The sequence below is a fragment of the Leopardus geoffroyi genome, chromosome D4 (assembly GCF_018350155.1).
Source record: "Leopardus geoffroyi isolate Oge1 chromosome D4, O.geoffroyi_Oge1_pat1.0, whole genome shotgun sequence".
Classification (NCBI taxonomy): Eukaryota; Metazoa; Chordata; class Mammalia; order Carnivora; family Felidae; genus Leopardus; species Leopardus geoffroyi.
The window spans coordinates 46,302,042-46,329,893 of NC_059342.1; the positions used below are offsets into that span (position 1 = coordinate 46,302,042).

The window sequence follows — 27,852 nt, forward strand, 5'->3', positions numbered from 1 at the left end:
GGTCGTGATCTCATGGTCATAAGATCGAACCCCACATTGGGCTTTGCAGAGCCTGTTTGGGATCCTCTCTTTCTCCCCCTCTCTGCCCCTCCCTTGCTCTAGCTCTTACTTGCTCTTTCTCAAAAATAAATAATAAACTTTAAACAGAGGGTTAGATTTTATTATGAGGAGGTTAGTAGAGTGGGCATTTTGGGTAGAACCCAACATTAGGAACAAAGAAAAGAGAGGTCAGAGTCTATATAGAAATATCAGTCAAAAGGAAAAGTGTAAAGAAGAAAAAAGCAAATATAAGGTAAATCCCTTGGGTGCTTCATGAGCCTGCCCTGGAAGACTCTGCTTAAAGTATGCCTCTTCGTGTACCTGGCAGCACCCAGCCCGTCACTGCTTCGTATCCCCGCAGTGAACGGTGCTCATCATTTTTTTCCAAGACACACCTCAGTGTTTGTGGGAGGGATTTGGACTTTATATAAACTCCAGGAAATAAGTAGAAAAGTATTACAGTCCTTGTGTCCCTGAACCTCAGATCCGTTCTGAAGTATAGTGAGGTGTGGCAAATATTCCACCTCTAATTATCCATTTTACATTCACAATTTTCAACTTTCTTATGAAGCAATTTCAGTCATATACAAAAGTAGATAGTAGTATGAGCTTTTGTAAATCAACACCCAGCTTCATCTATGAACATACCAACTTAATGGCCAACCATATTTCATCTATACTCTGATCCATAATTTTATCCATAGACACCTAACATACGTTATCATCACTTTCCAACAATAATTCCTTAACCTATCGAGGCAGAGTTCACGTTTCTAGTGATCTCTAATACCACAGGTTTTTACTTCCAAGTGTTCTGAAAAGAAACCAGGTCATTTGACCTATAGAGTTTCCCACCAGAGTTTCCCACCATCTGGATCACTGAAATCATCTCCTTGGGGTAGTTTGAAAGATTTCTCTGTCCGCTGTATTATTTTCTGTAAATTGACAGCTGGTTCTAAAGATTTTCCGATCCAGTTCAGGTGTCAGACGTAATGTTTAGTTTTCCCATCAGGAAGCTCATTAAAGTGGACTATTTGTTTGGTTTGGGATTTTTTTGTTGTTGTTTCTGTGATATTAGCAGCTCATCCATTAATTCATTGGGAGCTATAAAAATGATGAGACTCTGATTTCGTCTTGAAGACGTCTCTAAAGGGAAACGTGCTGGAGCATCTGGGTGGCTCAGTCTGTTAAATGTCAGACTTAGGCTCAGGTCATGATCTCGCAGTTCGTGGGTTCGAGCCCCTGCATCAGGCCCTCTGCTGACAGCCTGGAGTCTACTTCAGATTCTGTGTCTCCCTTGCTCTCTACCCCTCCCCCACTCATGCGCTCGCTCTCTCTCAAAAAATGAGTAAACATTAAAAAAGATTTTTTTAGGGGCGCCTGGGTGGCGCAGTCGGTTAAGCGTCCGACTTCAGCCAGGTCATGATCTCGCGGTCCGTGAGTTCAAGCCCCGCGTCAGGCTCTGGGCTGATGGCTCAGAGCCTGGAGCCTGTTTCCGATTCTGTGTCTCCCTCTCTCTCTGCCCCTCCCCCGTTCATGCTCTGTCTCTCTCTGTCCCAAAAAAATAAATTAAAAACGTTGAAAAAAAAAAATTAAAAAAAAAAAAAAAGATTTTTTAAAAAAATTTACATCCAAGTTAGTTAGCATATAGTGTAACAGTGATTTCAGGAGTAGATTCCTTAAAGCCCCTTACCCATTTAGCCCATCCCCCCTCCCATAACCCCTCCAGTAACCCTCTGTTTGTTCTCCATATTCAAGAGTCTCTTATGTTTTATCCCCCTCCCTGTTTTTATATTATTTTTGCTTCCCTTGTGTTCATCTGTTCTGTCTTAAAGTCCTCGTATGAGTGAAGTCCTATGATACTTGTCTTTCTCTGACTAATTTAACATAATACCCTCTAGTTCCATCCACATAGTTGCAAATGGCAAGATTTCATTCTTTTTGATTGCCGAGTAATAAATACTCCATTGTGTATATATTCCACATCTTCTTTATCCATTCATCCATCGATGGACATTTGGGCTCTTTCCATACTTTGGCTATTGTTGATAGTGCTGCTATAAACATTGGGGGGCATGTGCCCCTTCGAAACAGCATGTATCCCTTGGATGAATACCTGATAGTGCAATTGCTGGATCACAGGGTAGTTCTATTAAAAAAAAAAAATTTTTTTTTTTTTAAGAGAAATATGTTCATCTTCTGATTGGTTAGCCAGTGTAGCAATGGTTTTAAGACTGGGATCCATTTTACTGTGGATGTGAGGAGAATTAGCCACATCTTTCTAGACCATGCTAACACATACTTCTGAGATGGTTTCTCAGGCATTATATTGAGAACCAGTGGTGCTTTTCAGAGATGTCATTAGGTTTCTCCAAGACCTTCCCCCTGGAAGCAAGACTGCCTTGAAAAATGCAGAGCTGGTGCTCAGGGGATTGGAATTGGAGTAAACTGACTTCACAGATGAGGTAGAAACTCGGGAAAATGGTCTGCGAAAAGCAGTGGAATTATAAATTGCTGGTAACACCCTGTGCTGTTGTTTCTCTAGGTTTCAGTGGACCGGGTCTTAAAGACCCTGAAAGAAAATGCCAATAAAGCCAAAAGTTTACTCCTCACTACCATACCTCAGATAGGGTCCATGGAATGGTCAGAAACCCTCCAGAACCTGAAGGTAAGTATCCTTAGCCATCTTCAAGCAGACCCTTCCATAGACCTTCAGCTGCCTTTTTCTCTTATTTTCACTTCACCTTGATTTAGCCCGTCGTGTATTTTATACTAGTCTAGAAGTTCTCTACAAGTTTTCATGCTCTTTACTATCGTACTAAAATTGAGTAGTTTTATGTTTTGGCTAATAATGCAAGACTGTTGAAAGTCGAGGTGGTGAGAGTTTTATTGTCTAGTCCGCCAGGTTCTTAACATTGTCATGCTTTGTAAGGTATCACTAAGTCATACTTTAAAGAAGATTGATTGTGCTTATTGTGCACATGGCTTACATTGTTGACAAAGCTATTTGCTGTTTGGCAGATCCATGCAAAATTTAAAGCCAAAACACTAAGATAGCAATACCAAAACGGTGCCAAGGAATGTCTACCTAGGGCTGATGTTGTGTCAAATTAAGACAGTGATTAATGATAAACATGGGATGGGTTGTAGATTGGTAGCTTTTCAACTCTAGTAGTAATTCCCAGAATATAATTTAAACAGACTGCTAAACTCAGAGACTCATGATTTTTATTTGGACATTTTGTGACTCATGATTAACCCCATTGGATAAGGAATTGCCTCAAATGGATTGGATATTATATTCCCCTACTATCCAGAGAAGGTAACTAGCATGTTCTAAGGCCTAGAACACACCTGTACTCTTGGATCTTATGACAGGTAGTTGAGAGAGGATTTGAAAAGTTGGTAAAAGCCCTCCCTACCTGAACTGCTACTACCAAGGAGCCCTGGAATGAGAGCCACGATTTCAGTGTGATGAAGACACCGTGTGGTGGTCAGTGATGGACAACTGCTGGGCTTGGAGGAACCATGATTTGGAGTGGATGCTGACTGCATGGTATAAATGCTCCAGCACAGCTGACTTCAAGCTGTCCACACAAAGCCACTGATAGATACACAGAGCTGGTTCTTGCAAACTGATATAGCAAGCTGCAGCACACCCTATAACAAGGTGTCTGTCAGCCTTAAGGACTGGCAAAGTCAAGAATATTGGAATTTGTATTCTGTTTTCCCACTAGACTTCAAGTCCATAAGGGACAGGAAATACATGTGTTGGTTTCAACCTGTATACCTAGGAGATACATGTTCTTAAGTGAGTAAACGATAGCCCTTTTCCCCCATCATAATTGAATACAGGCAACCCTTACTATAATTAAGAAGGAAAGGGAAACAATAATTTCTAAGAATAGGGAGTGTTATAACCAGAAACCGTTATATTTTCCTGAGTGCGGTGCAGTAGGAGCAGCATAACGTTAGCTTGTCTAAACAAGCACACTATTGATTGTGGGAAATATGACTCATACTTTTGCAGCTGCTGAGGCTAATGTCACCTGCAAAATATGATGGGTTGTTTTTTTTTTTTAGGTTTTCCAACTGACCGTATTTTGACCATGGTCTTTTGAATGTGAAGATAATTTCCCAAGCAATAAATTATTTCAGCCTCATTTTTAAGTAAAAAATGCTTGAATGGTAGAAATTCATGTGTTCCTTTCCTTCTGAGAAACTTCTGAAAGTATGTAAAAATAGTGTATTTCTGTATATATGCATTTTTAAAGAGGGTTAATAGGTGTAGCTTTCATCAGATTCTCAGGAAAGAAATTGATCATCAGATTCTGAAGAAAATGAAGAATTGCTGCTCTAGACAAAACTAAGAATCATGACCTCCATTCTGTCACATTAAGGGACACCCTACTAATAACCGCTTATTCTTTTGGGGTTTTCTGGGGTAGCATGTTCAGACCTCTGTACACTGAAATGTGTATCATCCATTCACTCATGCATTTCAGAAACACTTAGTACCCGTTATGTGTCCAGCTGTAAAGATATATAAGACTTGCTGTGATAAAGAAGATCCTATTATGTTTGGAGATACCAGTATGTTAAAATTTCAAGGATTTTTTCCAGTGGGATAAGGTGAATGACAGAGATTGCGTTAAATTAATCGAGGCTGGAGGTTGGTGCATAAAATGTGTCCTAGTGGATATGAAAGGGAATAGAGATCTGAGAGAATCTGAACAACCTTCTTGAAATAAACACACTTTACAGGAAAGGAGAGAGAGACAGAGGAACAAAGAGTTATGAGCTATGTCCCAAGTCCCACCTCTGGTTGGTTGTTTTTAAGCTTTGGTGAACATGAGAATTTTCTGAGGAGTGTACACCATGAGTCCTCACTCTCTGAAATCAAAATCTGGTTTGGGGCACCTGGGTGGCTCAGTCGGTTAAGCATCCGACTTTGGCTCAGGTCACCGTCTTGAGGTCTGTCAGTTCAAGCCCTGTGTTGGGCTCTGTGCTGATAGCTCAGAGCTGGAGCCTGTTTCAGACCCTGTCTCCTTCTCTTGGCCTCCCCTTCTCGTGCTCTCTCTCTCTCAAAAATAAACATTAAAATTAAAATCTGGTTTGTAATAAGTACTCCAGGTGATTATCCTGATCCTAAGAATCACTACCTACAGCAAGTGCTTGGTTAACTGTAATCTATGCCTGCTTTCTTCCTTTTAGAATACAGCCCAGTTTTCTGTTTTATTACCAAGACATTAAAAGAGCGTGGCTGCCTAGAAGACCAGAAGACTTTCTAATTCCAGTCATTTGGGAAATTTCTGCCTAGTTAATGGAAAAAACATGGAAAGACATGCAGCTCTCATGCCCCTGCCTGCTAAGGAAGAACATGACAAGACATGCACATATCAGAAATGCCTTCTAGAAGGCTTGGACTGCTTCAGAAAACAGAAGAAAAGCAAATCACCAGTTAAACACGTGGAAAAATTCTTAAAAAGACAAGACCCCATTTGCCCTTCCCCCAGTAAGTTTGTAATAATACAGGGTAGGAGATAACATCCAGCTTCCTATGTTACCAAGGAAATATGAAGAAGAACTGGAATTCTTAGACTATTTATTGGTGTAACTGTAAATTCATACAGTCTTCCTGGAGGGCAGTTTGGTAAAATTCCTACAGTTTTAAAAAGTTTTGAAAATACTTACACCCTTTGTGCTGGCTACTCTAGTCCTAGGACTTTATCTTTATAAAATTATCAGAGATACAAAGAATTATGTATAAAGAAGGATGTCTAATATAGTTTTAGTTATAATAACAAATATACAAAACAATCTGAATATCCAACAGTTGGAGGTAAATTATGACCTAGCTCTAATTAGATTGTGAAGCAGCCAAGTAAAGATCATGTTTTCACATATTTAATGTCCTAAAGAAATGACTGCTCTGTAATATGAAATGACAAAAGGATATGCGTAAGCATTTTACATTGCTAATTTTGTCTTTAAATTCTGCATTGATGTATAAAAAGACTAGAAATGAATATATTATAATCTTTTGTTACCATATTTGGGGGAGGGAAACAATTTTAATTTTCTTTATATTTTTCTGTGTCTTCACATTTTTCTACAGTGAATATAATCAAATGGTAAAGCTGTCTTAAAAATAAAAAAGACCCAGTTCTTGAAAAAATTACAGGTGTCATGATACAGAATTTAAGATGGTAATTCTAAGAAGAGTTCTGTTTGAGTTCGATCTTCATGAGTGACTATACAGTCAGAACGATATTTGGGCTTGCCACAACTTGACAAAAACTGGGTGTTTAATACTCAGATAGTCTTAAACCATGTAAGAGACTATATACACACATTATAGTGTGTCAGGTATTTTTAAAATTAATATTTGATCTTTGTTTCTACTTTTTTGAGTTGATGAATTATTTTACGTGAGTTAGTGGTTTAGATTTTTTCATAAAATAGAAGCTTGCTTCTTACACTGCTTTTTGTTAATTTTATAGGAATGTGTTTTGTTCTGTCACAGGGAGATCTTTTTTTTTTCCTCAGAATTATTACTTTTCACTGTGGGCTGTTACTGGATGCTTTAGTGATGTATCCTGTTTAAAGAGTCTGTAAAGTCCATGTGTTTGTGTCTAGGAGATTGGCTTCAAGATAATCTGCTAATTATAAACAATAAAATAAACCAGTTACCCCCAGCATTAAAACATGGAGCTGTTTGGGTTACATGTGATTATGACTCTCGCATTCTCCAATACAATGATTCAACTCTGGTTGCACATTAGAAATGCACAGATGGCCTAATGAATCTGAACCCAGGGTTGTCTGGGTCTGTAAACCCTGATTCACTACTCTGTAATACTATACCTTCCTTTCCTTCATTCTTAGAAGTCTGATGATATCAAGGCAAAAACGTGGGCATTTTTCTTGCTGCCTTCAGAAAGCACAGTTTTCCCCCAATGACTTAGGTACTTATCTTGATTCAGTAGCCTTTTCTAGCAACCTCATTTTCAGAGTTCTCATTTGGCATATACTCCTGTCTTTTTGTTGTTACCCATCAGTCAGTCTTTTTTTTTTTTTTTTTTCATTTTTTTTAAATGTTTATTTTTGAGAAAGAGCATGAGCAAAGGGGGGGCATTTTAAGTTTATTTATTTTGGGGCACCTGGGTGGCTCCGTTGGTTAAGCGTCCGACTTCAGCTTAGGTCATGATCTCATGGTTTCAGGGATTCAAGCTTCACATAGGGCTCTGTGCAGACAGCTGGAGCCTGGAGCCTGCTTCAGATCCTGTGTCTCCCTCTCTCTCTCTGCCCTTCCCCTGCTCACGCGCTCTCTCTCTCTCAAAAAATAAACATTAAAAAAATTAAAGTTTACTTATTTTGAGAAATAGCATGCACATGCATGAGCAGGAGAGGGGCAGAGAGAGGTAGAGCTAGAATCCCAAGCAGGCTCCTAGCCATCAGCGCAGAGGCAGACGCAGGGCTGAAACTCAGGAACAATGAGATCATGACCTGAGTTGAGATCAAAAGTCAGATGCTTAACCACATGAGCCACCCACGTGCCCCAGCTGATACCTTATTCTTAAGGACTATGTAGACTTTCTTCCTGGGATGCTTTTTACATGATCTTTCACTTTTTTTTTTTAGCTACAAAATTAAGGGAACGCATTGGTCAGTTTTGAAATACTTTTCAGTTTCCCTAGTGAAGGTTATGGGCATAATGGAAAAGTTGTAGCATAGTGACTTAACCCTCTGGAAGAGTGCCAAGTTACTGATTTGTGCATTTGCATCTACTTAAAAACTTTATTGATAATGCATTGTTTTGCATTGTTTTTCATGATTTTGTGGATAAACCAGAATCCTTCATATGTAGAGTGTTAACCAAAAAAGGAGAAGGGTGCAATACCAGGGTTATATTTGAAACCTGACATGTTTTGCAAGTTAGCCTGAGTGCATTCTGGAATCGTTTATAGTAGGCAAAAGCTTAGGAATGGCTAAAATTCTCAAAGGAGTGGGGGCATCTAAATAAGATACATCAGCTCAAATAAATGATGTGTATCTTTATGCACCAGAATGGAATGATGTCTGTTACAAGTGGAAGTCAGAAAAATACTGGATGTGTGGATAGTGTATTTATGCTTTATGGTCATAGAAAGTTTCTGGTAAGAAGCTTGGTGATAACCTCTGAGGTATGAATCAAGAGATCTACTGTGTACTTCATGTCTTTCTGCACTGTTTGAGCTTTTTACTGTAAGCATCTACTCTCTTAAATTGATACCTTTAAAAAAAAAAAGGTTTATTTTGAGAGAAAGCATGTGCAGGAGGGGCAGAGGGAGGGGGGGGGTAGAGAATCCTAAGCAGGCTCCACACGGTCAGTCTGAAACCCCAATGCGGGACTTAAACTCCCAAACTCCCAAACTGTGAGGTCATGACTTGAGCCAAAATCAAGAGTTGGATACTTTAACCCACTGAATCACCCAGGTGCCCCTTAAATTGATACCTTTTAAGGAGTGGACTCTAGAGGAGACCTGGCTTTGTAAAATAAAATAATCTCTCTTAGTTTGACATTGAATTCTGTTAAATCATGTCTGGAACACTATCCAGTTCTGGGCACAACATTTTTAGGAGAACACTGACCATCTAAAAAGCACCAGTTTAGGAAGGTGTGAGGATTGGGAAGACCATGCCACATAAGTAGTGGTTAAAGGAATTGAGAATTTCTAACCATTGAAGGGAAAACTTTGAGAATTTCCAATATATAAAGGGCTATCATTCAGTTAAGGACTTCCCTATCTCCCTCACTCTTTGATAAACCTCCATAAAAGCAGGAACTGTGTCTTTTTCACTGGAATCCTTAGTTCCTTGTGCTTGGCACAAGTTCAGTGAATATTTGCATATATGAAAATCTGATCATTCCTGTGTAGACCTCACTCTAGTGGTTGCCCATCTCTCCATGCTCAAATTTTCCCTCTGCATCATTTCTCTCTGCACACAAATAATGCTGTTACTTTCTCCCATTAAAAAAGAATTCTTGGCCACAATCCAGTATGCTGTTTGTCTTACTGCTTTGCCTTTCATTGGCATATAACCCCCAAAGATCTATTCTGTCTCCGATTCCTTTCTTCAGCTCACTCCAATCTAGCTTTTCCAGCACTCTACTTTCAGCACCACCACTACCACCATTTTCAAGGTCACCTCCTTACTAAATCAGTCAGTTCTAAGATTTCATCTTTCTTTTTCTATCAGCCGCATTTGATAGATTTCATCTGTCCCTCCTCCTTGATAAATATTCCTCGCATGGCTTCCAAGGATGCTACAGTCAGTTTTCCTTCTACCTCAATGGTTGCTACTCAATCTTCTTTTCTGATTCCTGCTGTTCTCTCAGATCTTTTAATGTTCCCTGCCCCAGGGCTCAATTCTTGGACTTCTCTATCTTCACTCATTCCTCAATGACTGTTTCCCATCCCCACCCCCACCCTCGCCGCCACCAAATCTCTGCCATCTCTTGGTAGTTGGCAGTTTTATGGTTCTGGTCCCTCAGACCAAAATCATGGAGTTATCCTGGGCTCTTCAAAACCCACATTCACACCAGGAAGATGTTTATTCATTCTACCATCCAAAATATATCCAGAAACTGACACCCTCACAACAGCTACTACCTCTACCCTGGTCTGAGCCACTCACCTCTCACCTGGGTGCTGTGATATTCTAACTGGTCCTCTTTTCTTCTTCTCTACTCCCATACAGCAACCCAGGATCCAGAATGATCCTTGTAAAACATGAGTCATTCCTTTGCTCAAACTCTCTTTCACTCAGAATAAGAGCCCAAATCCTCACAATAGTCCACGAATCCTCATGGAGTCTGCACATGTCCCTCATCTCTGACTTCCTAACTACCATCCTCTGTACCACCGGCCTTGCTTTTCCTGGAGCAGATCAGGCCCTCTCCTGCCTTTAATACCAGAGTATTTGCTTTATATTCCTTCCACTTGGAAAACTTCTCCTAGATAACCACGTGGTTCACTCTATCACCTTCCAATCTCTGCTCAAAAATCACAGTGCATCAACCCAACATCCTATTTTAATGGAGGGCAGTGATTCTCACTCCACAGCCCCTGCCCTCCTGCCCATTCCCACATGACTCAATTTCTTTCTTCCATAAGCTATTAACACCTCCCAACAAATCTAATATTTATTCGTGTTTGCTTGTTTGATTTTTGATAACTTCCACCCCCATTCCCTAGAAATGTACACACTGTGAAGGCAGAAATCTTGTTCACTGATAGATATCCCAAGGGACCAGGAAGTGGCACTTGGTAGGCTTTCAAGCCAATACTATTTTGAATGTACAGCTTCTTATTGATTACCACAATTTGCAAAGCCCTGCATGTCCTGACATATTCTGGCTTACTCCAGCCTCTTCTATCTCCCACACCTGACAGCACTACAGACTAGTGCTATCCCTAGAAATATAATGTGAGCCAATATGTAATTTTAAATCTAGGAGCCACATTTTTTAAAAGCCAATTAATTATAATAATATATTTACTTACTCTATCCAAAATATGTCAACATGTAATCAGTAGTGAAAAGTCAAAAAATTTTACACATCTTTTGCAAATACTAAATCTTTGGAATCAGATGTGTATTTTACACTTACCAGCACATCTCAAATCGGATGCTAAACTTTCATTAGAAGTAATTTGATCTGTTATTAAATTTTATAAATTTTACTATGAAAAAGTAGATCCACATACTCATCATTGCAAATATATTGAAACATCAGTTTTTAACTGAGGGTTGATGGGGGGTGGGAGGGAGGGGAGGGTGGGTGATGGGTATTGAGGAGGGCACCTTTGGGGATGAGCACTGGGTGTTGTATGGAAACCAATTTGACAATAAATTTCATATACTGAAAAAAAATAATAAAAGTAAAAAAAAAAACCTATCAGTTTTTAAATTTAAGTTATGTGCTAAAATTACAAATTGTTTCTCAGTCAAGTAAGTTTATTTCAAGTGTTCGACAGCCACATGTGTCTAATGGCCGCCACATCAGAGCAGCTCTTAGACTTCTGGTCCAAGCAGGATGGACCCCCCCTCTTACTTCTGCCCTTTGTTGTCTCTCCACCTGACTGCTCCACCACCACCCTCTTTCATCTGCCTCACTTGGCTGGCTGTCCTTCCTTTTGTGTTCCCCAAACACGCTGTTCACACTGTATTAAATTGCCTGATTATCCAGTTAGCATAGTGACGGACACATAAGCATTACTATATATATTTGTGAAATGTATAAACCCATTATGCTTCTGCCTATTGAAATTTTAGTGATGCTTCCATTTCCATTTCAAATCACTTCTCCCTAGGACTAGAGTCTGGCTCCTTGTAACAGTTCAATTCAGGATAAAGATCATAGTGTCCTGGCATGGCAGAAACCAAAAGTCCATATTTTTCAAGAAGGGAAAGAATATATTTACAGATAGTATGTTGGTGCCTTAATTAACGTTACTAGAGCCCTTTACCCATTCTATTTTGCCCATTTATATCCCCTTGTTATCTCAGCAGAGGTGGGGGTGAATCAAGGTTTAATACAGTTAAAAAATACTTACGATGGAGGGAATTAGGAATTCTGGGTACTGAATTCTGAGTTGACAAAAAACACATATATATAATTTATTCTGTTGCCTTGACAATTATTTTTACACATTTCTCTTGTTCATCTTGTCATGTAATCTGTCTTCCCAGGGAGACTGTAGGTTTCTATAAATTATGGATTGATTTAGGTGCCATTCCCAAGGTGCCCATGTCTTATTACATTTAATGAGCAACAAATAAAAAGTTGTTGGTTTTGCCTCAATCAGTAGTTTAAACTGAACACTCACATAAACTGAACAGCTTGTGATATCAATAGGATCCTGAAAAAATGATTTTTGAAAAAGTACAGACACTGAAATATTTTAAGTGTTTCAGAACCGAAAAAAGAGATGTGTGCTTGATTCCATAAGTATTTCGTAGCAAAGCACATTTTTTTTCAGAATGAAAACAAATGCATTTGATGATTTCATTTAGGGGAAATTAACAGGAAATTGTCAGTGTTTTCAAACGATGCCCTCAGCTTTACAGATGATTCAGGTTTAAAAAGTCTACACATCGGAATGTGATGATGCATTTGTTAACTGCTCTTTTTGACCTCACTTTAGCAAAATTCCTTCCCTGTAAGAATCAAGATTACAAGGTTAAAGCAGTAAGTAATAGCAAAGTCAATTCCAAATGTATAAGAGAATACAAAGAATAGTAATGAACCTTTATCTATTACCTGGCTTCAAGAATTATCATCTCATAGCCTATATGTTTCTTCTATACTATACTCCTCACATGTTATTTTGAAGCATTTTACATACATTATATAATTTCAACCATGAGTATTTCAATGTTACATCTAAAAGATCACTATTTTTAAGATAGGCACAATGCCATTGGCACACATTTGAAAATAAATTAAAATTCCTTAGTGACATCAAATATGCAGTGAATATTCAAAACTTCACATATCTCCTGAATGCCACTTTTTTTTTTTTAACATATTCTTTATTTGAATCAGGATCCAATTAAATTCCACACATAGCAATTGGTTTGTATGTATTTTATGTTTCTTTTAATCTCTGAGTTCACTCTCCCATTCTTGCTGGCTCTTTTGCTTTCCCTTTCCCTCCCCATCTTTCATGTGTTCTCTCCTGCTCTCTCTCCTTACAGTTTACTTGGTGAGGAAAGCCAGTTGTTTGTCCTGGAGAGTTTCATATAATCCAGATTCTATTAACTGCATCTCCATAGTGTAGTTTAACATAATCCTTGGTCTTCTGATTTCCTCTAAGTTGATTAGTTGAATCTAGATAAGATTTTTTTCTGAAGGCTACTTCAGAGGAGGTGGTATGTTCTTTCATCAGGAGGCACATAATGTCTCATCTCTCTTGGATGTTAGTAGCCATCAGCTTTTAATGCCTCTACCCATTAATTTATTTTTAAAATTTTTTTAGAGTGTGTGAGGAGGGAAGAGGTGCAGGGAGGGAGAGAGAGAAGATAGATAGGAAGAGAGAGAGAATCTTAAGCAGGCTCCACTGCTTAGTGCAGAGCCGGACATGGGGCTCAATCCCATGACCTTGAGATCATGACCTGAGCTGAAATCAAGAGTCCAGTTGGACAGCTCAACCAACTGAGCCACCCAGATGACCCATCTATCCATTAATTTAAATTGGGTTGCAAAAAAATGATATTCTGATTCAAAGTTACCTCCATTTAAACACATGAAATGTAAGGTGACAGCCTCCCTGTTTAAGATTAAAAATATCTTAATATATATACAGAAAGAGCATTTCATAAAATTTAAGTCATTCATGGCAAAAAAGCTTAGTAAACAAGAAACAGAAATTCCTTAGAATTTAAGAATGGATCAGATATATACTATGAAATACATATTGGATAAATGATTAGATACAAAGCCATAGGAGGAGAAAATATACGAAATCAATGAGACCCTATCTTAAAATACCAGGCAGATTTTTAAAAGAACTAAATAATACTAAAGAAAATTTAAAATATAAAATTTTAATAAATAAAATTAAAATAAAATTCAATAAAATAAAATTCAATTTTATTGAATTCAATAAAATTCAATAATAAAAATTAAAATAAAATCAAAATGAAATTACTCAAAATTAAAAATTCAAGAGTAACTCAGAATATTAGACAGAGTTGGAGAGAAAATTGGTTAGATGGATTATGAACTAAAGAAAATAAACTCAGAATGTACAGAGAAATAGGGGTGCCTGGCTGGCTCAGTTGGTATAGCATGTGACTCCTGATCTCGGGGTTATGAGTTGAATTCTAGCCTCGCATTGGGTGTAGAGCTTACACAGAAAAGAATATAACAGAAATAAAGAGATGGAAAATATGACCGCTTGAAATGTAAAGCATAGCAGAAGTTCCAATGTAAATCTTACTGAAGAGAATACATGTTCCAGAAAGAGGAAATAAAGATGGGTAGCATTCCTCAGACTCTCCGCATGACAGCCTGAGGAACTCTGTAGACTCAGTCACCAGCAAACCCAGTGAAAACAATTTTAAAACAACCAGCTAAAATTGCTCAGTATGGTTAAGTACACACATCTGAATAAACACACATTCAAGAGAATTTATTAAAATGTGTGAAGAACCATGACAGTCTGCGGTATTTGAACTGAGAAATCTGCTTCCCCTTCCTCCCAATTCAGCAAGATGGAAACTTCACTCTAGGCTGGCTCAGGCAAGAGCACAGTTTCATCTCCCCTAGTTCCCAGTTAGAAAGCTATCATCCCAGGAGGGGCAGGAAGTCAGTATTTCTCATCTTTCCCCCACCGATCTGCTACTGAGGCTAAGTTATAGGCAAGCATAGAGGTGGAGTTTTTCTTCTACCCAGTCCCTAAGGAGCTCTACCCTGGGTGTGGTGTTGCTGAGAATATTGGGACCCCAATCATCTTTCCACCAGTCTGTTGACTACATGCTGGGAGAATCAAGCAAAAAAACCCAAAACAAAACAAAACAAAAACAAAAAGCAGAAGATACTGCCCACCCCACCCCTAACCACCACCACTGAGCACTCAGCTCCTAAACTGGGAATGTCATTGAGAGAGAAGCTTGCCATTGTCCTCGCTTCCAGGTCCATAGCCATAACTCCAAGACTTTTCCTGGAGGGAGAGTAGGCAATAAAGCTTTTCCTAAAGGAAATGACTTTATTTGCAAGAGAGTGTGGAGAAGTTCAAGCCTAAAGGTGCCCCCTAAAACTACTCTCACCACTAGTGAAAGAAGTACTGAAGGGCAATTGGGATGATATTGGTAGAATCATTGGACATATAAGTTAAATTGTGAGCCAGCTAGTGTGCAGGAGAGAACCTGGAAGAACATAGCTACAGGAAACTGTCTAGGGTCAGAACAAATATTAATAACTGCCTTCCAGAACTATCCCTTCAAAGGAGTCTGAATTTCTTTGGTTTAGTTGATGAGCAATTTATGCCCCAGGGTACTGATTGAAAGCCATAAAGAAATCACCCAGCAATTAGAGTTTAACAACTGGGTATGATCAGGAAAAGAGACAACCAAAGAGAACCTTGAAAAAAACCACCATTAACCCAGGGTGACTGTGCATATAACCCAAGGATATGCTCCCTGAAGAGCAATATCAGAAGCTTATCAGTGCAAGAGAGAAACAGACTCTATTAAAATAATGTTACTAAACAAATAAACAAGAAAACAACAAGAGGGGAGGCACCAGTACCCAGAGTTGCCAAAATATATTATCTAAAATGTCCAGATTCCAACAAAAATGATTAGTCATGCAAGGAAACAGGAAAGTATGACCTGCACCCTGGGGGGAAAAAAAAAGGCAGACAACAGAAAGTGCCTAACTGCCTACAGAGTAACCAGATGTCAAATTTAACAAAGTCTTCAGAGTAGTCATTATAAACATGTTCAAAGAACTAAAGGGAGTCATGACTAAAGAGTTAAAAAGGAATGATGAACATGTTCAGCAAATACAGAATATCAATAAAGAGATAGGAATTATAAAAAAGAATCAAATGGAAATTCTAGACTAGAAAAGTACAATGACTAAAGTGAAAACTTCATTGAAGAGGCTCAACAGTAGATGTGATTATGAAATAATTAGTAGTGGGGCCCTGGGCGGCTTAGTCAGTTGAGTGTCCAACTCTTGACTCTGCTCAGGTCATGACCTCATGGTTCCTGAGCTGAAGCCTCTGCATCAGGCTCTGAGCTGACAGCACCGAGCCTGCTTGGAAATCTCACTCCCTCTCTCTCTACCCCTATCCCATTCATGCTCTCGCAAAATAAATAAAATTTTAAAAAGAGAAATAATTAGCAAATGTGAATAAAGATAATAGAGATTATGCAACCTGAAGAGCAGAGAGAGAAACGAATGAAGAAAAATGAACAGAGCTTCAGAGAAATATGGACACTATTAAGCGCAGCAATATTTGAAGAAATAATGGATGAACAACATCTCAAATTTACTGAAAAACAATAATCTACACATATAGGTAGCTCAACAAACTCCAGGTAGGAAAACACAAAGTTCCACAAATAAAAACATAGTAAAAATTCTGAAAGAACCATGGGTGCCTGGATGGCTCAGTGGGTTAAGCATTGATTCTTGATTTTGGCTCAGGTCATGATCTCATGGTTTGTGAGTCTGAGCCCTGCATTGAGCTCTGCATTGATAGTGAGGAAACTGTCACCCTCTCTCTCACCATCTCTCTCCCTCTCTCTCTGCCCCTCCCCTGCTCATACGTGCTCTCTCTCTCTCTCTCTCTCTCAAAATAAATAAACTTAAAAAAAATTCTGAAAGAACAAAACACAGGGAGAAAATTGACAGGAGTAAGAAAATGACTCATTTTCAAGGGAACCTCAAAATTATTAAAATATGACATCTGCAGCAGAAACAATGGAGACCAGGAAACGATGGGATAATATATTTAAAGTGCTCAAAGTAAGAAACTGTTAACCAAGAATCCTATATTCAGCAAATCTATCTTTAAAAAACAAAAGTAAATGAAAGATATTCCCAGATGAACAAATAGAATCTGTTGTTAGCAGACCCTCCTTATAAGAAATTCTAAAGGAAGTTAGTCAGACTGAAAGTAAGTGACCCCCAATGGTAATTAAATTCTTATTAAAAAACAAAGAGCACTGGTAATGATAATTATGTCATAAAAAAGACAACATAAATCCATTTTTCTCCTTTCTTCTCCTACCCAATTTAAAAAGCAACTGTATAAATCAATATGTATGTAATGTATTCTTGGACCTATGATACATACAAATGTAATACGTTTGCTAATAACAGCACAAAAGGTATGGGGGGGGGAGTTATATTGGGCTTAGGAAATAACGCCAAATGGTGACTTGATTCTGCAAGAATAAATAAAGAGAACCAGAAATGATAAATAAGAAGGTTAATATAAGAAAAGCTATAAATATGTACTTGCTCTCCTTTCTTCTCTTAACTAGTCTAAAAGACATAGTATTATATAATTATAATCATGCATTGGGTTTGTAACGTACAGATATAATATGTATACCAAGAATAACAGAAAACAGAGGAAAGGGAATGGAGCTATTTACCAGTAATGTTTCTAAATCTCACTGGAATTAAATTAATATTAATATAAATATAAATATAAAGCTGATTCTTATAAGTTAAGATGTATATCGTAAGCCTAGAGCAATCAGTAAGAAACTTACTCAAAAAATATATAGTATATGATGAGCACCAGGGATTGTATGGAAGTGATGAATCACTATATTACACACCTGAAATTAATATTATACTACATGTTAACTAACTGTAATTTAAATAAAAATTGAAAAAAATATAGTATAAAAGACTATTAAAATTAAAATGGTACATCAGATAATATTAGTTTAATGCAAAAGAGAGCAGTAAAGAAGAAATAAAGGAACTAAAAAGATGTAAGACATACAAAAACATAAAGAAAATGGCAGATATAAATCCAAATATATCAATAACATTAAATGTGACTATATTAAATAATTTGATTAAAAGGCAGAGATTGTCAGTGCATTAAAGATCCACTCTATGCTGTTTATGGGAGACACATTTTAGATTCAAAATACAAAGACTTGAAGCAAAAGAACGGAAAGTGGTGCATTATGCAAAGAGCAACAACAAATAAGCTGGAGTGGCTATAACATCAGAAAGAGCAGACATTAAAAAGGTTCTAAACGGGGCTTCTGGGTGGCTCAGGCAGTTGAGCATCCGATTTCAGCTCTAGTCATGATCTCACGGTTCGTAAGTTCATGCCCTGCGTCAGGCTGTGCTGACAGTGCGGGGCCTGGAGCCCACTTTGAGTTCTGTGTCTCCCTCTCTCTCTGCCCTTCCCCTGCTCATGCTCTGTCTCTCTCTCTCAAAAACAAATAAACACTAAAAATGTTCTGGAGGGATAGGTGGAATAAGTGAAGGGGAATACAGTACACTTACCATGATGAGCACTGAGTAATGTATAGAATTGTTGAATCACTATTTGTATACCTGAAACTAATATAACATTGTATGTTAACTGTACTGGAATTAAAATAAAGAACTTAAAGGGGCGCCTGGGTGGCGCAGTCGGTTAAGCGTCCGACTTCAGCCAGGTCACAATCTCGCGGTCCGTGAGTTCAAGCCCCGCGTCAGGCTCTGGGCTGATGGCTCAGAGCCTGGAGCCTGTTTCCGATTCTGTGTCTCCCTCTCTCTCTGACCCTCCCCCGTTCATGCTCTGTCTCTCTCTGTCCCAAAAATAAATAAACGTTGAAAAAAAAATTAAAAAAAATAAATAAAGAACTTAATAATAGTTTAATAATAAGAACTTAATAATAGTTTAAGATTTCAATACCCCACTTCCAATAATAGATAGAACAATTAAACTAGCCAGAAGATCAACAAGGAAATAGAGGATTTGGGCAACACTATAAATCAACCATTTATACAATGGTCCTCAAAATAGGAACAGAATACATACTCTTCCCAAGTGTATATGAGCTATTCTCCAGAATAGATCATAGACCATAATACAAAACTCAATGAATTTAAAGTATAGTAGAAATAATTAAAGGATTGTTTTAATAAAGTATACAGAATAGAAATCATTAAAAAATTAAAAGGATAGAAATGATATAAAGATATGTTTTTCAACATTAGGAATCAACCGCAGACAGGAAACTGAAAAATTCAGAAACATAAGATATCAAACAACACACTTCTAAATAATCAATGGGTCAAAGAAAAAATCAAAAGGGAACTTTAAAAATCTCAAAAATATCTCAAAGTTGAGATGAATAAAAATGGAGACACACACCAAAACTTAAGGGATGTAGCAAAAGCAGTGTTCACAGAAACATTTCAAGAAGAAAAGAAAGATCCCAAACCAATAACCTAACTTTCCACTTTAAAATACTGGAAAAAGAAGAGCAAAATAAACCTAAAGCAAGAAGAAGAAAGTAAATAGCAGATCAGAGTGGAAATTAATAAAACAAAATTTAAAAATATAGAAAATCAACTAAAAAGCTTATTTTCTTAAAGAGCAACAAAATTGATAAAACTTTAGCTTGATTAACAAAGACAAAAGAGATGGCATTCAAACTGCTGGAATTAGAAATGAAAGATGAGACACTCCTACTCTTCTTATAGAAATAAAAAGGATTGGGGCGCCTGGGTGGCTCTGTCGGTTAAGCGTCCGACTTCAGCTCAGGTCACGATCTCACAGACCGTGAGTTCGAGCCCCGTGTCGGGCTCTGGGCTGATGGCTCAGAGTCTGGAGCCTGCTTCCAGTTCTGTGTCTCCCTCTCTGTCTGCCCCTCCCCCGTTCATGCTCTGTCTCTCTCTGTCTCAAAAATAAACATAAAAAAAAAAATAAAAAGGATTATAAAAAGATATTATGAGCAATTGTATGAGCAAATTAGATAGCCTAAATAAAGTAGGCAAAGTCTGGAAACACACAAATTTCTAAAATGACTCAAGCAGAAGATAATCTGAACAGACCTACAATAAAAGATTAAATTAGTAACAAAAACACTATCCACAGTAATTATTTCAATAGATAACAGACAAAACATCTGACAAAATTCAACATCCTTTCATGATAAAACGGTCAGTAAAGTAGGAACTGAAAGAAATTACCCTAACATAATAATGACCATATATGAAAAGCCTGCAATTAACATCATACTGAACAGTGAAAAATGGAAAGCTGCTCTTGAAACTGAAAAATCAGCAGGGATGCCTATTCTTTCCACTTCAGTTCAATGTAGTACTGGAAGTCCTAGCCATTGCAATTAGACAAGAAAATAAAGTAAAAGGCAACCAAATTAGAAAGGAAGAAGTAAAATTATCTCCACAAATGGCATAATCTTACATGTAGAAAACTCTAAAGACTTAAAAAAAAAACCTGTAAGAACTAATACATTAATTCAGTAAAGTGTTATAATACAAAGTCAATATAGAAAATCAATTGTGTTTCTATACACTAACAATGAACTATGCAGAAATAAAAGTCCCATTTGCAATAGCATTAAACATAACAAAATGCCTTTAAATAAACTTAACTAATGAGGTGAAAGACTTGTATACCGAATGCTTCAGAACTTCAATAAATGAGGGGTGCCTGGCTGGCTCAGCCAGTAGAGCATACGGCCCTTTATCTCAGGGTCATTAGTTTAAGCCCCACACTGGGCCTGGAGACTACTTTAAAAAGTTGATAAATGACATTAAAGAAGACATAAATTAATGGAAAGACATCCTATGTTCATGGATTGGAAGAACTGATATTATTAAAATATCCACACAGTGGATAAAAGGTCCACAAAGTGACCTACCATTTCAAAGCATTCCCTATCAAAATCCTATGGCTTTTTTTTTTTTTTCAGAAACAGAAAAGGGGCGCCTGGGTGGCGCAGTTGGTTAAGCGTCCAACTTCAGCCAGGTCACGATCTCGCGGTCCGTGAGTTCGAGCCCTGCGTCAGGCTCTGGGCTGATGGCTCAGAGCCTGGAGCCTGTTTCCGATTCTGTGTCTCCCTCTCTCTCTGCCCCTCCCCCATTCATGCTCTGTCTCTCTCTGTCCCCCAAAAATAAATAAACGTTGAAAAAAAAATTTAAAAAAAGAAACAGAAAAAAAATCCTAAAATTCATATAGAATCCCAAAGGACACAGAATAGCCAAACCATATTGAGAAAGAACAAAGCTAAAGGCATCACAGTCAAGTGGGACTGCATCAAACTAAAAAGCTTCTGTACAGCAATGAAAACAATTAGCAGAGTGAAAAGGGAAATTGTGGAATGTGAGAAAATATGTGCAAACCATATATCTGGTAAGGGGTTAATATCCAAAATATATAAGGAACTCCTACAGCTCAATAGCAAAAAAAACCAAAACCTGATTTAAAAACGAGCTAAGGAGTTAACAGACATTTTTCAAAAAAAGAAATATAAATAAATAGCTATCGGGTATATGAAAAATGCTCCAATATCACTAATTATTAGGGAATGCAAATCAAAAAACAATAAAATATCACTTCTCATTTTAAAGAATGGCTATTATAAAAACAAAAAAAAAAACAAAAAACCTACAAATGTTGGTGAGGATATAGAGAAATTGGAACCCTTGTGCACTGCTGGTGGGAATGCAAAATTGTGTAACCACTATGGTAAACAGAATGCAGATTAAAATTTTAAATAAAAATATGATCCAGCAATCCCACTTCTGGATATTTATCCAAAAAAATTGAAAGAGAATCTTAAAAAAATATTAGCATTCCCATGTTCATTACAGAACCATTCACAATTGCCAAGATGTGAAAACAACATAAATGTTCATCGACAGATGAATAAAGAAATTGTGGTATACACATACAATGGAAAAGAAGCCTTAAAAAAGAAGAAAATTCTGTCATATGCAACAACATGGATGAACCTTGAAGACATTATGCTAAGTGGAATGAACCAGTCACAGAAAGAAAAATTGCATGATTTCACTTACATGAGGTATCTAAAAAAGTCAAATTCATAGAATCAAAATATGTAATGTGGTTTCCAGGGGCTGGAGAAAGGGGAAAATGTGAATTATTATTTTTTAAAAAATTTGTGGGGCGCCTGGGTGGCGCAGTCGGTTAAGCGTCCGACTTCAGCCAGGTCACGATCTCGCGGTCCGTGAGTTCGAGCCCCGCGTCAGGCTCTGGGCTGATGGCTCAGAGCCTGGAGCCTGTTTCCGATTCTGTGTCTCCCTCTCTCTCTGCCCTTCCCCCGTTCATGCTCTGTCTCTCTCTGTCCCAAAAATAAATAAACGTTGAAAAAAAAAAAATTAAAAAAAAAAAAAAATTTGTAATTTTTTTTCAGTTTTGAGAGACAGAGCGTGAGTGGGGAGGGGCAGAGACACAGGGAGACACAGAATCCAAAGCAGGCTCCAGGTTCTGAGCTGTTAGCATAGAGCACGATGCAGAGCTCAAACCCATGAGCCATGGCATAATGACCTGAGCCAAAGTTGGACACCCAACCAAGCCACCCAAGTACCCTGAAAATGTAAGTTATTAATCAATATCCATAAAGTTTCAGTTAAGCAAGATGAATAAGTTCTAGAGATCTGCTGTACAACATTATACCTATAGTTAACAATACTGTATTGTATACTTAAAATTTTAAGAGGGTAAATTTCATGTTAAATGTTCTTACTAAAATTAAAGTTTTTTAAAAAAACTTCTAAGATGGGTCTTACTGGGTTAGAATTAATGTGTTAACATGGCTATGGAGGCACTAGGGGATAATTGTTTCTTGCCTTTTCCACTCTCTAGAGGTCACCCACATTCCTTGGTTTATTACACCCTCCTTCTATCTTGAAAGCCAGCAACATCAGGCTGTGTCTTTTTCACAATGCTATGTCTCAGGTTCTTTGTTCTGCCTCCCTCTTTTATTTATAAGAATTGTGATACTTTGGGCCCATCTGGATAATCCAAAATAATCACTCTATATATGGCAGACTGAATAATGTCCCCCAAAATACCTGGGCCTGAGTTCCTGGAACCTATGATTGTTACTTTATATGGAAAAAGGGACTTTGCATACATAATTAAGGATCTTGAAATGAGGAAACTATCCTGGATTATCTGGATGAGCCCTAAATGTAATCACAAGTGTCCTTGTAAGTGTGACAGAGATTTGACAACAGGAAGGTGAAGGAGATATGATGACAGAAGCAGAGATTAGAGAGACAGGCTTTGAAGGTAGAAGAGAGGGCTGCATGTCAAGGAATACAAGTGGCCACTACAAGATGAAAAAAAGAAAGTATCAGACTTTCCCCTCAGAGCCTCCAGAAAGAATCAGCCCTACATTTTCACTCCAGCCCAGTGAAACTTATTTCATTTGGCCTTCTGACTTTCAGAAGAAGACTGACTTTCAGAAGAAGACTGTATTCAAGGAATACAAGTGCCCACTACAAGATGAAAAAAAGAAGGTATAAGGCTTTCCCCTCAGAGCCTCCAGAAAGAATCAGCCCTACATTTTCACTCCAGCCCAGTGAAACTTATTTCATTTGGCCTTCTGACTTTCAGAAGAAGACTTCTGACTTTCAGGAGAAATTTGTGTTGTTTTAAAGTTACTAAATTTATGGTGGTTTGTCATAGCAGCAATAGGAAACTAATACATCATCGCAAGGTCTGCTGATTACCACCTTAATTCCATCTCCAACCTTAATTTCATTTTGCATACTGTATCCTAACATATTCACAGGTTCTGGAGATTGGGACACGGACATCTTGTGTGGAGGAGCACTATACTGCCTACTACAACTTGACATACACTGAAAATAAATTCCAGGTTGATAATAAAATATGTAAATTTCAAATAATAACAGAATATATAGGAGAATATGTGCATAAAATCTTGGGTGTGTAAAAGACCCTAAACAAGAAAACAAAGTTGTAAGAAAAACATCTTTTTAAAATAATGGTTGGTACATTTATTTCCATCAAAAAATTTAATTCTGTAGGTTGAATGATACCATATGCAAAGTAATAATACAAGCAACAAGCAGGCAGACAACATTTGTAATGTTTATAACCAAGATTAATAGCCTCAGAGGAAAAAAAAGAAAGAAAAAAATATGGGTTTGAATATACGAAACAGATATATGTATAACCATGCTCTTTTGGGCATTTTATACTAGTAAAAATTGAAAACAACTTAAATGTCCATCAACAGATAAATGATTAAATAAACGGCACATTTATCCATACACTAGGCTACCTGCAGCAGTTTAAAAGAATAGGGAAGAATCTTTATGATCTGCAAAAAACCTCTAAGACATATTGATATTTTAGCCAGTGTATACTTTATGATGCTAATGAAGCGGGGAAACAACATGCATCAAACAAAACCATAAGTCATAAAGGATCTCCCTCACCTTTACGACAATATCAGCAATTAATCTCTGGGGAGAAGAGTAACAGCAAAGGGGAATACTAGTTTTGTTCTCTATTATTTGAATGCAAATCCACTTATGTATAAACTGCATAATACTGTTGAAAGCACAGAGTTTTGTCTTGGTCATCATGGTCTCCAGGGATCTATTTTCCCATTTAGTAAATGAAATCCAAGGGGATGGGACTTACTACTAGTGCTAAATCCTGTGGTGAGAAAATAAATTCTTCCTGTTTCAGGTCCAGCTTGATCTTTTTCTGGGAATTACACTGGGGAAACTGAAGGCCTGAGTCAGAGGAGTGTGTGTGTGTGTGTGTGTGTGTGTGTGTATACTACTATTATAATAATTCATAGCCTTTATGTCTAACCCAGACAACAACTCTGCAAAATAGTTACCCTTGTACCCATTTTACAAATGAGGAAACTAAGGCTTAGATAAGGCCTAACTGAATCACTTATCCTGATGGTTTCTTTTTTCTCTTCCTGTTAACGCAATTTTGACATTGCAGAATTCTTACGAAATAGAATGTGGTAAGTTCTAGAAAAACTTCCTGCTACCAGTGCTTGGCTTATTTTATTAGTTATTTATTTGTATTAGATAGTTCAAACACTTGTTTTTAAAACTGGTAGCAAATTGTGTTCTGTACAAAATAAATTTCCCTCCACACAGCCCTCGGATACCTACATCCTTCCCTTGAGGCAACAGTCAACAACATTTTGCATGTCTTTCCAGAAATATTCTATATATACACAAATATTTTTAAAATTTAAGTTGAATTATTTTACACACATTATCCTATACCCTTTTTCCCCCTCAACAACGTATCTTGAAAATCACTATATTTTTGCCAGATCTGCTGCAATGTTTAATAGCTATATATTATTAATTTTAGGGAAGCCTCATAATTTAATTGATCCCTCTCCATTTATAGCCATTGAAATAGTCTCATCTCTTGTGTCATTACAAAACTACAGTTACTATTCTTACACATGGGCCATTTTGCACATGTGCAAATATATCTGCAGAATCGTTTCTAGAGGTGGAATTAATCGAAGAGATGTCCCTTTAAATTTTTTATCGATATTGCTAATTTTTCTCTGTGCATTTTATGTAATTTTACTCCCCTCAGCAATATTTATCCACGCCCTTTTCAACATTATGGAAACATTTTGTACAAGAGGAAAAGAAAGAAAAGGAAAAAGGAAAATTGGTCTTATTTACATACACTTGTCACCCAAATTTAAGTTTTTTTAGCCTTGTTCAGGGGTTGGTTTCCTGTAACGGTACTACCCTCTAAGTGAAACTGTGAAATCAATTCCCTTCTCTTTTGGTTTCTACATGATTGATCTACTTCATATAGGGCAGACATGGAAATTATTAACTCTGCTCTTCCATATAAAAGATAACTCTGCTTTGGAGCTGACTGGCCCCTCAAAACCCTGGCTCACTTTCTGATGGTACCTCTGGTTCTACGGTGGACCCAGTGGACAAGTGTCCCTTTCTAAGAACTATTTACTTCAGGGACTTTTTCTGTCAAAAAGAGAGACATTCCCCATTTCTCTCTTCCCTCCTCTCATCAATCTCATCTCAAGGGTCCTTAGGGAAACATTTTATTTGATTATTGTTTAGCTTCATGCAAAGTCATTTTCTCAGCTTCCTATCTATAGAGATTCCTTGATTTGTAAAAACCAAACCTATTTTGCCTTGCTGTTCCTATCTAAAGCTTAAGAGTATGGCAACCAATATTTCTTTTTTACATGTTAAAACAGCTTTAAAATCATGTAGCAATTTATCAGACTTGGTTACTTTAGAAGCTGGTAGGTAGAAGGACTCAAGATTTACTTCCCAGGTTGCTAACTTCAAATTTCATCTGTAGCAACAGTTTTCACACGTGAGTCATTGACAACAACAAAAATCATTCCATTAAATGATTTATAATGAGAGGAACACTATTTCTCTCTCCCCCTTTCTCCCTCCTCACCTCCAATAAAGAAAAAATACCATCACTAGCTTCTTCTAGGTAGACTAATATGGTGAATTGTTCTCTTATTAAAAAATATTTTTGGGGCGCCTGGGTGGCTCAGTCGGTTAAGTGTCCGACTTCGACTCAGGTCATGATCTCGCAGTTCGTGAGTTCAAGCCCCGCGTGGGGCTCTGTGCTGACAGCTCAGAGCCTGGAGCCTGTTTCAGATTCTATGTCTCTCTCTCTCTCTCTGACCCTCCCCCATTCATGCTCTGTCTCTCTCTGTCTCAAAAATAAATAAACGTTAAAAAAAATTAAAAAAAAAATTTTTGGTGCTCTTTACCGAATCAAAGACTGGCTTGGTTGGGGAACAGGTATGGTTTTAGTCAGTTAATATTGTTCTCCCCCTGCCATGGAAAGGAAGGACTCCCTCAGGAGATAACTAGAACAAAACATGGGAAGATTTAAGAACACCTACAGTACCTCCTGTTTTGTTATTATTATTTTTTTTTCCTTTCGGGATGATGAGCCCTTTACTTCTATTGCCTAGCACAGTGCCTGGCATACAAGAAGTGCTCAGTGATTATTGACTGAATGAATTAGGGAATGGTAAGCTTACTTACAGAGTTAGAACGCCTCGCTTTACCGCCTCCACAGATTTCCCATGCATTTTTCCATTAAACAAGAGTGCAAGTAGGAAGTGGGGCAGCTACATCATCCATCTAAATGGAGACAAAGGTTAGGAGCTGATTATTCTCAAAATGTTCAGAAATACTTTAAAGAGAACTTAATCTCAGAGAGTAGTCGGTAGACAGAAAACGTTTACGAGCGACTTTCTCAGTCTCGTTCCTTGGCTGCAGCCTCTCGAAAAAGTCCTCTTATCAACGGATAGGGCTGCGGCAACACCGAATTACTGCGTCCGCTATCTGATGAAAAGACACTTGAGAATTCAGAAAACTACTAAACCGTTTCAAGACAATTCAAAGCAGCTCAACTCCGGAAAAAGTGAGGTCATAATAATATTCACTTAAAAATATATATGCTTATTTGCTTATTACTTGAACGCTGTTGCCTAAATCACGTATGCGAGGCCTGACAGGAGGTGCAAGAGGTGGGGTGCAAGCCCTTCCCGACGGCCGGCCCGGGGGTGCGCGGGGCCCAGGGAGGCTCACGGCCGCTTTCCGTCTGGAGACGCGGCAGCGTCCACTACCGCCTTCCCGGTTCCCAGTTCGCGGGACCTGGGCTGCGCTCCAACCCAAGCTTGAAAATGCTGCAGTCTAGCGGCGCCTTTTCTATTTTTTATCGTTATTCCCTACCCCTCACCACCATACAGCCCACGGCTGCTTGACTCGGTCGTTTGGTCCGTTACCAAGGGAAAACCCCTGTCGCGGAGCTGAGCGGCCGTCCTACCCCCTCGCCGCGCTCGGACCGTCTTGATGATGCCCCTCCCTCTCTCTTCTTCCGCTCCCGTTCTCGCACCCTCCCTTTTCTCTTTCTCCCTTACTCTTTCTAACCACTGTAAGCCGTTTCGCGTCCGGCCGAAGCACCTGTGCGACCCGCGCCCGGTCCGGCGCTTCACTCCCAGATCCCTCCGCGAAGGCGCTGGCGGGCAGGCGTGCGCGCGCTCGGCGTGGGGGGAGACGCTCACGTGTAGCCTCCGCGAGCCCGGGGCCCCGCAGAGTCCCGGAGGGAAGCGCCGTCTTGCCAGAGAGAGGCTCTGGGGCCTTCGAATCGGTGCCAGTGCAGTCTCTGAGGCGCCCTCACCACAGCGGAGCCTGCTGGCTAAGGGTAAGAGAGTGACGTGTGTGTGTGTGTGTGTGTGTGTGTGTGTGTGTGTGTGTGTGTG

General features: G+C 38.4%; 1 protein-coding gene and 1 long non-coding RNA gene across 4 annotated transcripts in view; one reads left to right on the forward strand and one right to left on the reverse strand.

The window, feature by feature from the left end:
• LOC123592517 (methylthioadenosine phosphorylase) overlaps positions 1–6,750 on the forward strand; it is a 49,935-nt gene extending 43,185 nt beyond the window's left edge. The window contains exons 7-8 of one of the 3 annotated variants that reach the window (XM_045467637.1): positions 2,585–2,707; positions 3,418–4,088. In XM_045467637.1, coding sequence (XP_045323593.1) covers positions 2,585–2,707; positions 3,418–3,465 — 171 coding nt within the window. In that variant the 3' untranslated portion in view covers positions 3,466–4,088. Of the gene's footprint in view, positions 1–2,584; positions 2,708–3,417; positions 4,089–4,122; positions 4,231–5,253 lie in introns of those variants that run through there. The other 2 variants (XM_045467639.1, XM_045467638.1) reach the window with 2 other exon arrangements.
• A 5,288-nt stretch (positions 6,751–12,038) lies between these two features.
• On the reverse strand, positions 12,039–27,611 carry LOC123592518. Its single transcript, XR_006709818.1, has 3 exons — positions 27,511–27,611; positions 26,630–26,728; positions 12,039–12,246 (listed from the first exon to the last, which is right to left on the reverse strand). It is a non-coding gene; the product is annotated as an uncharacterized LOC123592518 (long non-coding RNA).
• Between the last annotated feature and the right edge of the window lie 241 nt (positions 27,612–27,852).